The sequence below is a fragment of the Coenobita brevimanus genome, chromosome 97 (assembly GCF_032717465.1).
Source record: "Coenobita brevimanus isolate Jiangsu-jjx chromosome 97, ASM3271746v2, whole genome shotgun sequence".
NCBI lineage: Eukaryota > Metazoa > Arthropoda > Malacostraca > Decapoda > Coenobitidae > Coenobita > Coenobita brevimanus.
In genome coordinates, this window is record NC_137050.1 from 26,607,624 (window position 1) to 26,620,910 (window position 13,287).

General features: G+C 43.3%; 1 protein-coding gene across 1 annotated transcript in view; it reads left to right on the plus strand.

Moving 5' to 3' along the window:
- The window catches only part of LOC145413630 (nephrin-like), a gene marked incomplete at its 5' end in the record, with an annotated part of 296,625 nt that overhangs the window by 238,874 nt on the left and 44,464 nt on the right, over positions 1 to 13,287 (plus strand). The window contains one exon of the mRNA XM_080283291.1: positions 12,492 to 12,594. Within this exon, the coding sequence (XP_080139417.1) occupies positions 12,492 to 12,594 (103 nt within the window). The remainder of the gene's footprint in view (positions 1 to 12,491; positions 12,595 to 13,287) is intronic.

Sequence of the window (13,287 nt, forward strand, 5' to 3'; positions counted from 1 at the left end):
ACGATGCCCTTCCTGATGTCTACCAATGACCCTTGGGTGAACTTGAACCTCCGACCCTTTGGTCAGAGCGGAGCGCTCCAACCCACTGAGCCACGGCACCTACAAAAATGTCTTCGAACTTGTGCTGACAGCACAGCCGGCAACGTGTTTGGATACATGTATGCGCCAGTAATCAGCGTAATATTTATGTATCAGTGCCGTAAGGTATGATAGTTGTGTGTGTGTGTGTGTGTGTGTGTGTGTGTGTGTGCGTGCGTGCGTGCGTGCGTGCGCGCGCGCCTATCTTATGCATATGAAAATGTCCCAGATTATGTTCACTCATGTATGAAGAGCTGTCTGTGTGATGCATAGCTGTGTGTGTGTGTGTGTGTGTGTGTGTGTGTGTGTGTGTGTGTGTGTGTGTGTGTGTAGCGCGCGCTAATGTAAAAATAATCACGTAAAATGATCGTCCCTCATTTGTTTTTGACGATTTTTCAAAGCAAATCCACGTTAGAAAAAAACAAACAAACAAAAAACAGCACTCTGAGCGTGCAACACCCGCGCCCACCAACTGATGTAACTGCCGAATATTTGTTTTTGCCTCGTGTCCTTCACTTAAGACAGATTACTCTCAAAATCGATGTACTTCATTCTTGCGTAACCCTTAACACTTCCGCCAACTTTGGCTGGCATTAGATGATATCTGTCTGAGCTGATCTGGCCCAGTGACTGTAAGCTCTGATCTTTCCCTGTAACCTTGCTCTTTGACTGATGTTCTTAAGTCGAATTTCCTTATCCATGTTTTAACCTGAACCCTGCCACAGGTTAGTCTACATCGGATAATAGCTGTAAGTTGTCTTTGCCACGTGAACTTGACTTTTGACGTATTATTCTCAAAAACATTGACTCAGCCTCTTGGGTGATCCTCAACTCATCCACCAAATTTGACGTAAATCATGTCAAAACACGTTTAATTATTTGGTTCACATAGACACACGGATCGAACTTTTATTTTGCCCTATAACCTTGACCTTTAACTGATTTTTCTCAAAGCTGAATCGCTCTTTTCCTGATCTTCAACCCTTCCAACAAGCGTGATTCAGATCATATCAGAACTCTGAGTTGGCCAAACTCTGTGACCTTGGAATATGACCTTTCCCTGTGTCCTTGATCTTTAACTGATTAATATCGAAATCGATACCTTTATTCTTTCCTTATCCTCAAACCTCCCACACAATTTATCAAAATTAGATAAAAGCTGTATAAGTCGACCATGCCTTATGGCTTATTATCCTCAGAAACAATCACTTTACTCTTTACCTGTCCATCAACCTTCACCAAGTTTAGCTAAATACATCAAAAGTGAATTATTAACATTTACACACACGGGTCTGACTTTGACCTTGACCTTTGACTAACTGTTCTCAAAATCGAATCATTCTTGCTCTGCCGTCACCCTCTTCCTCCAAGTCATCAAAATTGGATAAAAACAGTTGTAAGTTGCTTTTGCCAGCTCATCGTTTGACCGAACCCTGTGACCTTAACCTTTGACCTCTTTCCCTTAGTAATAATAAATTTCCTCACTGGCCGACCCCCAACCTTTCCTTTCAAGTTTGGTCAAGATATAATGAAAATTGAGTTATTTTGTTCACACGCACACACTCGCCGATCAAAACGCAGCACCCGCCCTGGCTTCGCGAACCCAGGTGTAATAAATAAATAAAGCAAAAATTACCGGGTCCATGATAATTCTCTATTAAGCTTAAGGATTTCATTATAAAGTGCCCGCTCAAAAAGCCGCTCACTTTTTACCCTCACCAGAAAAAAAAAAGAAAAAAATTACGATCTTGGGGAAAACAGGGCATGGGTTCTTAAAGAGGACGGAGGGAGGGAGAGAAGAAAGGAGAAGAGAGAAAAAAGGAAGAGGAAAAGGAGGAAAAGTGAAAGAAAGATAAAAAAGAGGGAAAGACATAGAGAAGAAAAGAGAGCGAAGAAAAGAGAGCGAAGAAGAAAATAAAGAGGGGGAGATAAGGCTGGATAGAGGGAAGAGGAAGCCTATAAAAGACGAGAGAGAGGGGAGAGGAGGAGAGATGAAGAAAAGGGAAAAGAGAAGACAGAAGGAAGGGGAGGACAGGAGAGGAGTGAAGAGGATGAAGGAGGGTAAGACAAAGGAGAAATAAAAGCAAGGAAAGGAGAAAAGAAGAGCAGATGGTAGGGAAAGGAGGGCAGAGGAGTGGTATGGAAGTAAGGAAAGGAGAGAAAGATGGTAAGGAAGGAAAGGGGAAACGAAGGAGGGTAGATTGGAAGGGAAAGGAAGGAGAAAAGAAGACAGGGAGGAAGATGAGTAAGAGGAAGACTGGGAAGGAATGAAGAAGACAGAGAAGAAAAGAGAAAGAGTGAATGATGAGGAAGGAATCAGTAGGAAAAGTAAAAGGAAATGAAGGATAAAAGAAAGTGAAAGAAGGAAGAAGATCACTATGGAAAGTACAGGAAGAAAAGGAGGGAAGGAAAAAAACGATTGTTAAGGAAAATATGGAGAAAATGAATGGAAGGAGAGAGAGAAAGGGAGGGAGAGAGAGAGAGAGAGAGAGAGAGAGAGAGGGAGGGAGGGAGGGGGGGGAGTAGGAGGAGGAATGAGAAGGGAGGAATTGATGAAGCATGACAAAGAAGGAAAAGCAACAGTGACTCAAAACTACAAAGACAAGAGTCAGTGCTAAGGAAGAGAAATGGGGTTGGAGCGGAGGGAGAAGAGTGAAAATAAGAAAAGAGGGAAGTGATCAGGGGAAAGTAGGAGAAATTAGGAGAGGAAAAGAAGCGTGAGGGAAGCGAGGAGGAGAAAAAGACGGAAAGAAAAGAAAATCAAGAGGAAAGAAAATAGGAGAATATTAAGACCTCTCCAAGGACAACTCTAGTATTTTGTTGCTACTAATGGCAGACGATTTCCTTCGGCTGAGAGAGAGAGAGAGACAGACAGACAGACAGACACACAGATAGACACACAGACAGACAGAAAGAAAGAAACAATGGAAAAAAGAGAGGAGTTGAGAAGAAAACGAAGACCTTGAAAGGAAAACAAGGAGAAATCCACTTAAAAAAAATCAAAATTTCTCCCAATTGGACGTTGGAAAGTTTGCGAGGAATGCCAGAGCTCTCTCTCTCTCTCTCTCTCTCTCTCTCTCTCTCTCTCTCTCTCTCTCTCTCTCTCGTCTATGAATGTGCTTGTTTCTTTGTGTGTATGTTTGTGTATGTGTGTGTGTCCGTATGTAAGTGAACTTTTATCACAGTGTATGGAGACAGGCTCTAGACAGGCTGTGGATCTATCTGTGCATCTGTCTATCTGTCTGTCTATCCATCTGTCTGTGTGTATTTATCTATCCATTTATCCATCTATTCTTCGTCGATTACAGAAAGGCGGCACCCAGACGGACGCATGGGAACTTCCTCTGTCTGTCTCTGCTGTTATCTATCTGTGCCTGTCTCTGTGTCTGTACCTATCTATCTGTCTGTCTATTTGTGTATCAAGCTATCTGTCCTTCTATCCATCTGTCCGTCTGTCTACCTGTCTATGTCCTTCTGTCCATCTTTTTGTCTCGCTGTCTGTCTGTGTGTCCATAAATCCTCTTATCCATTTGTCTCTCTCTCGATCTGTCTATGTATCTGTCTCTCTGCCCCTCTCTCCATTTGTCTTTCCCTTGACCAGCCTGTCTATCTGTTTATCCATCGGTCAGTCCATCTATCTGTCTCTTGATGTGTGTATATATCTGTCTATCTATCCATCTATCCATCTCCCCGGTCACACAGAGAGGCGGCCCCCAGACGGACGCATGGGAACTGTCCATCTCTGCTTGTACTCTGTTTGTCTGCTTCTACATCTGTCTACCCATCTATCTGTGTGTCTGTGTATCTATCTGTCTATCTATCTATCCTTCTATCCCTCTCCCTGGTCACACAGAGAGGTGCTTGGGAACTCAGGACACAGTGGCATTGGCTAAATTGGGTCTGGGTGCTGGGAAGTCAAAAAGAAAAAATGCTGAGGCTTGGAGACTTAGACGAGGGATGGGAGGCACGGAGAGGGAAGAGAGAGAGAGAGAGAGAGAGAGAGAGAGGGAGAGAAGGGGGGAGGGGAGGGATGATAAAAGGTTGGGGAATATGAGCAGGGGAGAGGGATAGGAGGGGAAGGATGAAGAGGAGAGAGGGAGGAAGAGCAGGGATGGAGCGAGAGGAGGGGAGGGAGAAGAGAGAGGAGGAGGAGGAGGGAATAGGAGAGAGAAGGTATATGAGGAGCAAGGGAAGAAGAGGAGTGAGGGCTAGATAGTCTTGTAAGAGAAAATGAGGAGTAATGGGAGGGGGAAAAAAGAAAGTTAAATTGAGAACACCAGAGTGAAGGATGAGAAGAGGAGAGGAACTGGAGGTGGAAGTGGAATGAAGGGAGGAGGGGGTTTGGGAAGGCGGTAGGGGTGAGATGAGGACTGGATGGAGGGTCAGGGGAGAAGAGAATTACAGGCAGAGTTGTGTGGAAGTGGGTAGGATATGGAGAACTGACAGTAGGTAAGGGATTCTGGGAGCCATGTTTTCTTAGTGGTACCTAACTTGGTCGCCCCGTGATTTGCGAAGTCCCCGTGGCAGACATTTAAGTGTGTGCTGGTCCTTTCATATGCTTGTATGTGTTTGCACCCAGTCGCTTCATACAGCTGACGTATACACACACACACACACACACACACACACACACACACACACACACACACACACACACACACACACACACACACACACACACACACACACACACACACACACACACACACACACACACACACACACACACACACACACACACACACACACACACACACACACACACACACACACACACACACACACACACACACACACACACACACACACACACACACACACACACACACACACACACACACACACACACACACACACACACACACACACACACACACACACACACACACACACACACACACACACCTGATTAGTATTTGGCCAGCATGGGGAGGGGTCAGGTATAGGTGTGTTTTTCCCTCCATGGAGCAGGTCTGCCTCTAATATAGACTACTTGTGGACTGGTATGCAGGTGTGTGGGTGTTTATGAGGCGACGATGATTCAGAAAATACTACAGAAAAAAATATGGAAGGGGGTAGGGTATAAAATAGAGAGAGAGAGAGAGAGAGAGAGAGAGAGAGTTAAAAAGGAGAGAAATGAGATAATATAATATGAAAGGCAAGAGAGCGAATGTGTATAGAAGGGAAGAGAGGGAAGGTGTTAAAGGAAGACAGAATGAGTGTGTATGGAAGAGAAGAGGGAGAAGGTGTAAATGGAGGAGAGCATGGATGCAAACTGAGGAGAAAAGGGAGGAAAGCAGAGGATGAGTAGGATTAGAAGAAAGCGGAGCATGAAAAGAATGAAGATGGATTTCGAAGACAGGAAAACTATCTATCTATCTATCTATCTATCTACCTAGGCTGCGTCCCCCAAGGAAAGGGAGGTAGCCGAGACAGGACGACACACTCCCCATTTACTCATCCGTTCAAACACATGCATGCGCATCTTAGCTCCAAAGGGGAGAACGGACAGATCCTCACCACACCACACCGCACAAGGGTCAACTGCGCAATGCAATCAGTGACATCCGCAGCAGGGCCCGACAGCAGAACTGGTTTACCCCTGCCACATCATAACAGACCCATCCCCTTACCCGCACCTCACCTGACTAGCTGATCAGACCAAAAGCGGTAGAATATCCCCTCAGGGCTGCGTCATCACTTATTCAGTCACAATTTCTCTCTATTTAGTTCTGTCATGCACAGCCACTCTTCCTTGCTCAACAGACATCCCTCTCGCATCCAGCGCTCTCTTCACACTGTCCATCCATCCTATTCGTGGTCTTCCTCTCAGCCTTACACCTCTCACATCAGATCTAGTTATCTTTTTCACCAATCGCTCATTATCCATTCTCTCCATATGCCCAAACCATCGCAACACCCTCTGCTCAACTCTACCAGCCATCTCCCGAACAACTCCAGTTCTCCTTCGCACTTCATCATTTCGCATTCGATCCATACGCGTCACTCCACACATACTCCTCAGACACCTCATCTCCATTACATTCAAACTTTTCTTCTCTGCTACACCCATATTCCATGTTTCAGCCCCATATAACGCAGTCGGTACCACAACACCCTCATACAGCCTTCTCTTTATATCCATTCTAAGCGAACGACATTTAAACACTTTTTTCATTCCTCCCAGCACCTTTCTTACTTCATTTATTCTAAACTTCACTTCTGCATCTATTCTTCCATCCACAGCAACATGTGATCCTAGATATTTAAAACACTCTACCTCCTCAAGCAACTTGCCATTCAAAACTAAATTCATCCCCCTACCATCTATCAACCTCGTACACTTCATCACTTTACTCTTAATCTCATTTACTTTCAATTTCCTCCTTTCACACACCCTTCCAAACTCCTCTACCAACTGTCTCAATCTCTCCTCTGAATCAGCCACCAGTGCAGTATCATCTGCAAACAGCAGCTGCTTCAGATTCCACTCTCCACCATCAACATTCACCAGACTCAGACCTCCACCTAAAACTCTTGCATTCACCTCCTTACAACACCATCCATGTAAATATTAAACAACCAAGGCGACATCACACATCCCTGTCGCAGCCCCACTCTCACGGGAAGCCAATCACTCACAGCATTTCCCACTCTTACACATGCTCTACTATTTACATAAAAACTTTTCACCCCTTTTAGTAACCTACCATCAAGTCCATACAATCTTAAAGCAGTCCACAAAGCCTCCCTATCAGTTCTATCATACGCTTTCTCTAAATCCATAAATGCCCAAAACACATCCTTGCCTTTCGCTAAATACTTTTCACAAACTTGTCTCACAGCAAACACCTGATCAACGCATCCCCTCCCTCTCCTAAAGCCACACTGCTCATCACCAATCACTCCCTCTGTACCCTCTCTAACTCTCATAATTAACACTCTACCATACACTTTACCTACAACACTCAACAGACTTATACCCCTAAAGCTAGTACATTCATACTTATCACCCTTGCCTTTATACAACGGGAACACACTAGCACTTGCCCAGTCAATTGGCACCATACCTTTCTCAAAGCACACATTCAACAATCTTACTAACCAGTCAACAATAGTCACTCCACCACCCTTCAGGCATTCCACAGCACACCCATCCATACCTGCAGCTTTCCCTGTTTTCATCTCCTTTACTGCCTTCTCCACTTCCTCCTTCGTGATCAAAGAATCATTCAATTCTCCCAACACATTTATTCCTTGCACTCTTCCATCCGCCACAGTCTCAGCCACCCTTTCCTCCTCTACATTTAACAATCCTTCAAAATACTCTGCCCATCACTTCCTTACTGCATCCATCTCAGTTAACATCCTTCGATCCTCTGCTTTTACTCTTTCTTCCTTCCCAGACTCTCCCTTTCGCACCCTTTTCACCTCCTTCCAAAACATTTTCTTATTCTGTTGAAAATTCTCTGTCAGTCGCCTACCCCACCTCTCATCTGCTGCCACTTTAGCATCACGCACAGGAAAATTAGTATAAAAAAAAAAAAAAAAAGATAAAGTATGAAGCTGAGAAAAGAAAGAAGAGAATGGGTACAGAAGGAAAAGGAATGGCAGGAGAGAGAGAGAGAGAGAGAGAGAGAGAAGCATGAAAGAGGGTGATTTGTTGTTATTTTTGTTGCAGCCCCAAGTTCATCTGGACGAATGAGGGTACAAAAGGGAAATGAGCGTGTGTGTGTGTGTGTGTGTGTGTGTGTGTGTGTGTCTAGTATGTATGCATGTATGTATGTGTCTTGTCTGCTTGCGTGCGTGCATGCATGTGTGTCTCTGAGTTGAAAGAGGGTGCGCGTGTGTACTGAGTGTGGGAGAGCAAGATGGTAGGATAAACGTGTGTGTGTGTGTGTGTGTGTGTGTGTGTGTGTGTGTGTGTGTGTGTGTGTGTGTGTGTGTGTGTGTGTGTGCGTGAGAGAGAGAGAGAGAGAGAGAGAGAGAGAGAGGTGGGGAGAGAGGGAGAAGTTAACGATGTGTAGTGTGTGTGTGCGAGGAAGACCGGAGGGTAAAAGGAAGTGTATGACTAAGAAGTGGGCAGATGGTGTGAGAATGCAGAGGAGGTATGTGAATGTGTAGGAGACCACGAGAGGTTATCTGAGGGGAGGAGGGAAGAAAAGAAGACGACAAAAGAATTATGAAGGTGTGCTGGAGGTAGGAGGAGTGGGAAACAGGTGTGGATAGGTGGACTGAGAGATTCTGAATAATGCTGACTTTCCGCCTCTTCTCTAGGAAAGGTCTACCCTAGCATATAAAAGAAACTGTTTGGCGGTAACGAGAATAATATTTAGAAAAGCGTCATTGTACTTATGGGATTATGAAGATTGTTCCTAAGCCTTCCACTGAGAAACGAGAAAAGTCTTACAGTGGTGAAAATAAATGTATTAAAGGGTGTGAGAATCTGGAAGGTGGATGTGGTGGACTGCAAGATACTGTACTAAACGTTAGGAGGAGGCAATAAAAAAATGAAGGGAAGGGTGTGACGGATTGAGAGAGACAGACGAACAGACGGGCAGAGGGAGAGAAAAGGGGTAAAAATGAAAAGGAGTGTTCCAGGGGTATAAAAGGGACTGGGAAGCGATTGAAGAAAATGGGGAGTATATGGGACGAATACAAGTAAAAAAAAAAAAAAAAAAAAAGGAACATGAAGAAGAAGAAAAGGAAGAGGAAAATGGAGGAAGGTGCAGGTAAGTGAAGTACATGGGGTCGGAAGCAAAAGTTCAGAGATATTTGAAGGAGTATATAAGAGGGATAAAGAAGAGAGAGAGAGAGAGAGAGAGAGAGAGTCAAATGTATTCCAATGTTAAATGTTGATATCAGCTGAAACCCATGAATTTTGTTTAATGGCGTAAAAAAATAGAGATAGTTACGCCTGATGCTAAATTTCGTTTTTGTAGCTAACCTAATTATGTTAATGGAAATAATTGCCACGAAAAAAAATTAGAATATGTCGCCTCTTTTGACAGAATTGAATATTTATTTGCAATCACCGCCGATGACAACGTTTTTCATTATACCACGCTTGCGACGGGTGTGAAATTGGGCTGGTATAACGGCGTGGCACCAGTCAAATGCTGAGTGAGATTGGCTGGTATTAAATGCTGGCTGATTGCACGGTATTTAATGCTGAATATAAAGCTGGTATTAATCACCGACTGCTTGTTTGGAATTTATTGTCGCATGAAGAGGATTGATATTAAATGCTGACAATGGTTAACTGTCTTTTTAATGTTAAATGAAGCTGGTATTAAATGCTGCTTATATTCTACTGGTATCAAATGCTGACTGTTAGTATATAATTGGCATTAAATACTTATTAATTGGGTGGTGTTAAATGTTGACGAGGTGTATAGATGGTATTAAATGCTGATGAGGTGTATAGATGGTTTTAAATGCTAACTAGGTGTATTGATTGTTTTAACTGCTTACTATGAGGATGGGTGGTATTAAGTACTGACTGTAGCTGACTGGTATTAAATGCTGACAGGATGGAGGAGGATGGTAGTAACTGCTGAGTAAGTGGATGGATGGCATTAAATACTGAGTGTAAGTGGATGGGTGGCGTTAACTTGTGAATGTAAGTGGATGGATGGCGTTAAGTGGTTGGTGTAAGTGGATGGATGGAATTAAGTGGTGGTTGTAAATGGATGGATGGCATTAAGTGGTGGGTGCAGGTGGATGGATGGTATTAAGTGGCGAGTATAAGTGGATGGGTTACCGCGATTGGGATGAGTGTGGGGAGAAGGGATGTTTGATATGCGGAAGGAAGTGAGATGAGAAAATAACTACATGATAGAAGATAAAAAGATAAATAAGGAGAAAAACTAAGTGAAAAGAGGTTATGAAGTTAGGAAGGAAAGGAAGGGGATTTAGGAAAGAAAGAAAATGGAAAGAGGATGGTGTTGAAGTATGGAGAGAGGGAACAGGAGGAAGTATAGGATGATAAGCGGTGGTAGTTGGTGAAAATTAAGGGGAATAAAATGTAAGAAGAAAAACTGTCCAGAAAAAGATGAACGAGACTGATAAAAGACTGAAGGGAGTTTGGTAAGTAAGGTTTAAGGAAAGTAAGGAAAAGGAACAGTTAACAAATGGAAGAAGGGAAATAAAAAAAAAATGTGTGAAGATAGAGACAGAGGGGAAAAGGACTAATAAAAGAAGTAAGGAGGAGAGAGAAAATGAAAGTGAAATAAGGTGCAAAGGAAGGAAGGGAGGATGGGAAGGACGGAATGAGAGTCAGTGAGAAAAAGTTGGTTAAAAAATGGGGAAAACAGAAATAAGGAAGGAAAACAACCAAGAAATTAAGGAAGAAAAAGAAAGAAAAGGAGAAAGAAAGGTGTGAATGGAAGGAAAGAAGGTGTAAAAAGGAGAAGAGAGAGAAGGAAGGAAATTAAGAGGAGAAAAATAGAAGCAGTGCGAGGGAAGTTGGCGATGAGTTCAGTGTTGCTGTTGCAGAACCAGGAGAGAGAGAGAGAGAGAGAGAGAGAGAGAGAGAGAGAGAGATCTGACGTGTAGAGAAAAGATAGAGTGCTGAGAGAAACTGAGAAAAGGAAAGGAAGAAAGGGAGGGGGGACGAGAAGAAGCGAAAGAATACGAGGAGCAAAAAGCAGAAAGAACGAAAAAGAAATAATGGAGAGAGAGAGAGAGAGAGAGAGAGATGAGTGGGACGTGAAGAGAGTAGCAGGGCCTGTGCTTGGAGTGGGGCTGTGGCTGGAATTCTTATCAGTAATCTGGGGCCAACATAATTTTGGAACTAAATTCAATTATAGTTTTTTCCTTGGGGTGGGGTGGGGGGAGATTGGTTTGCTGTGCTTTGCTGCTGGTGTTATTATTATTATTATTATTATTATTATTTGTGGTAGGTGGGGGCGCTCACCATCCACTCACTCGATATAGTGCTGCTGTCGGGTGTCTGCCCTTTCTTCTCCTCCATCCCTCTTTCCGTCCATCCTCTTCTGTCATTCTTTACTTCATTCTTTCCTCGTCCTTCTGCCTACGGGAGACTTTACACTGCCTTTCCTATCATTCCTTCATTCTTTCCTCTTCCTTCTGCCTATGGGTGACTCTACATTGAGTGACAAGCCAAATGGTTTCCTGTACACCAAGAAACCATTTACTACGCTGGGTGGTAACCATATAACCAAATTATGGCGCCTGGTGGTTTAGTGGGTATTTACGGCACTCCAGTCGGATTGAGCCGGTGAAGGCTTATATCCAAGGAGTGGTTGGTGTGTATTGCACACGTAATGCCACTCAGGGATGAGTGAGTCTGGTCACTCTCATCTTAAATGTCAGGACCAACTTGCCTAACCCCGGGCTCCTACGCTGCTCATGGGGCAACGTAGGATTGGATGATGGATGGATGGATTATTATTGTTATTATTATTATTATTATTATTATTATTATTATTATTATATTTGACAGTGCTGCTGCTGCTGCTGCTGCTGCTGCTGATGATGATGATGATGATCATGATCATCATCATCATCATCATCATCATCATCATCATCATCATCATCATCATCATGATTAGCAGCAGTAGTAATATTACAAATACTTCTGCTAATACTACTACTACTACTAGTAGTAGTAGTAGTAGTAGTAGTAGTAGTAGAGTAGTAGTAGTGTAGTAGTAGTGCGAAGTAGATAACGATGATGATGTTAATTATTGTTTTTCTTGTCATTATTTCCGACAATGATAATGAATGGAGGATATGTACCATATTTACACTTTATTTGTTAGTCTTTCTTTTTTAATATCCTGAAAAGTTTACTAACAGATGTAGCGTGAATTTAGTGAATATTTTCCTTCCTTCAGAACTCATTAATGCAAGGTGAATCTCTCTCTCTCTCTCTCTCTCTCTCTCTCTCTCTCTCTCTCTCTCTCTCTCTCTCTCTCTCTCTCTCTCTCACACACACACACACACACACACACACACACACACACACACACACACACACACACACACACACACACACACACACACACACACACACACACACACATTCCCTCGTAGAAGACAGAGTTACGGTGGAAATGCGACCGAAGATACAGTATAAGCACAAAGAAAGGCAAATTTAGAGATCATATGAAAACTGGTTAAAATCACAGCAAATATCCAGAACAAAATATCATGGTGGGTATTTCAAGAACATTCAGAGGAGCGAAGTTTAGCAGGGGGGAAAATAATTATGGACTCGCTAAAAACCCTATTTCTACTGCATTATAGGCCTGATCTTTTACCCACGCAACTCTCTTTATGATGATGATGAAAATAATAATGTTGGTGCTGATATTAAGGATGGTGATGATGATAGTGATGGTGATGACGATGACATTATTATTATTATTATTATTATTATTCTCCAGATGCTCCGGTGTGGGCTGAAGTTCCGTCGCAGAAGCTGGACGTGGTGGAGGGACGTAACCTCACTCTCATCGCCAGGGCCCTCGCCAACCCAGGGCCCATTAGGTGTGTGTGTGTGTGTGTGTGTGTGTGTGTGTGTGTGTGTGTGTGTGTGTGTGTGTGTGTGTGTCCTGTTTATTAATGAATCATATTTTGATTATTTATGTAACCTGTTGTGCTTTGTTTTGTTTTTTTATATCTTGCCTATTCTCTTAATGTGTCCTACATCGCATTTCTGTTTATATATCCATATCCACTCGTTTGTGCTTTGATTATTTATATTTTACTCTTTTTTATTCATGTCTCCTACTTTAGTGTCTTTTTTCACTTATATATTCCAGTCTATTCCTTTTTGTCTGTCTATCTGTCTGTCTATATCCAGACGCCTTAATCCTATATGGGGTGGCCACAGACAAATCGCCTCCATGTTGCCCTGTCCCCCCGCCATTTCGCTATCCTTCCCCCAGCTCACACTCCTCTCTCTCATATATTTCTCCACTCCATCCCTCCATCTCATCCTGGGTCATCCCCTCCCTCTGCCCCCCCTTCACCACATACGCTCTCCTCATTAGTCTGTCGCTTTCCGTCCTCTCCACATGCCAGACCACCTCAGTGTATTGCTCTAAACGCTTTCTGTCACATCCACACCACAATGCTTCCTCACTTCCTCATTTGTCAGCCTGTCACTCTATGGAACTCCACATGCTCCTCTCGGATAACTCATTTCCATTGCTCTCACTCTTGACTTGTGTCCTTCCA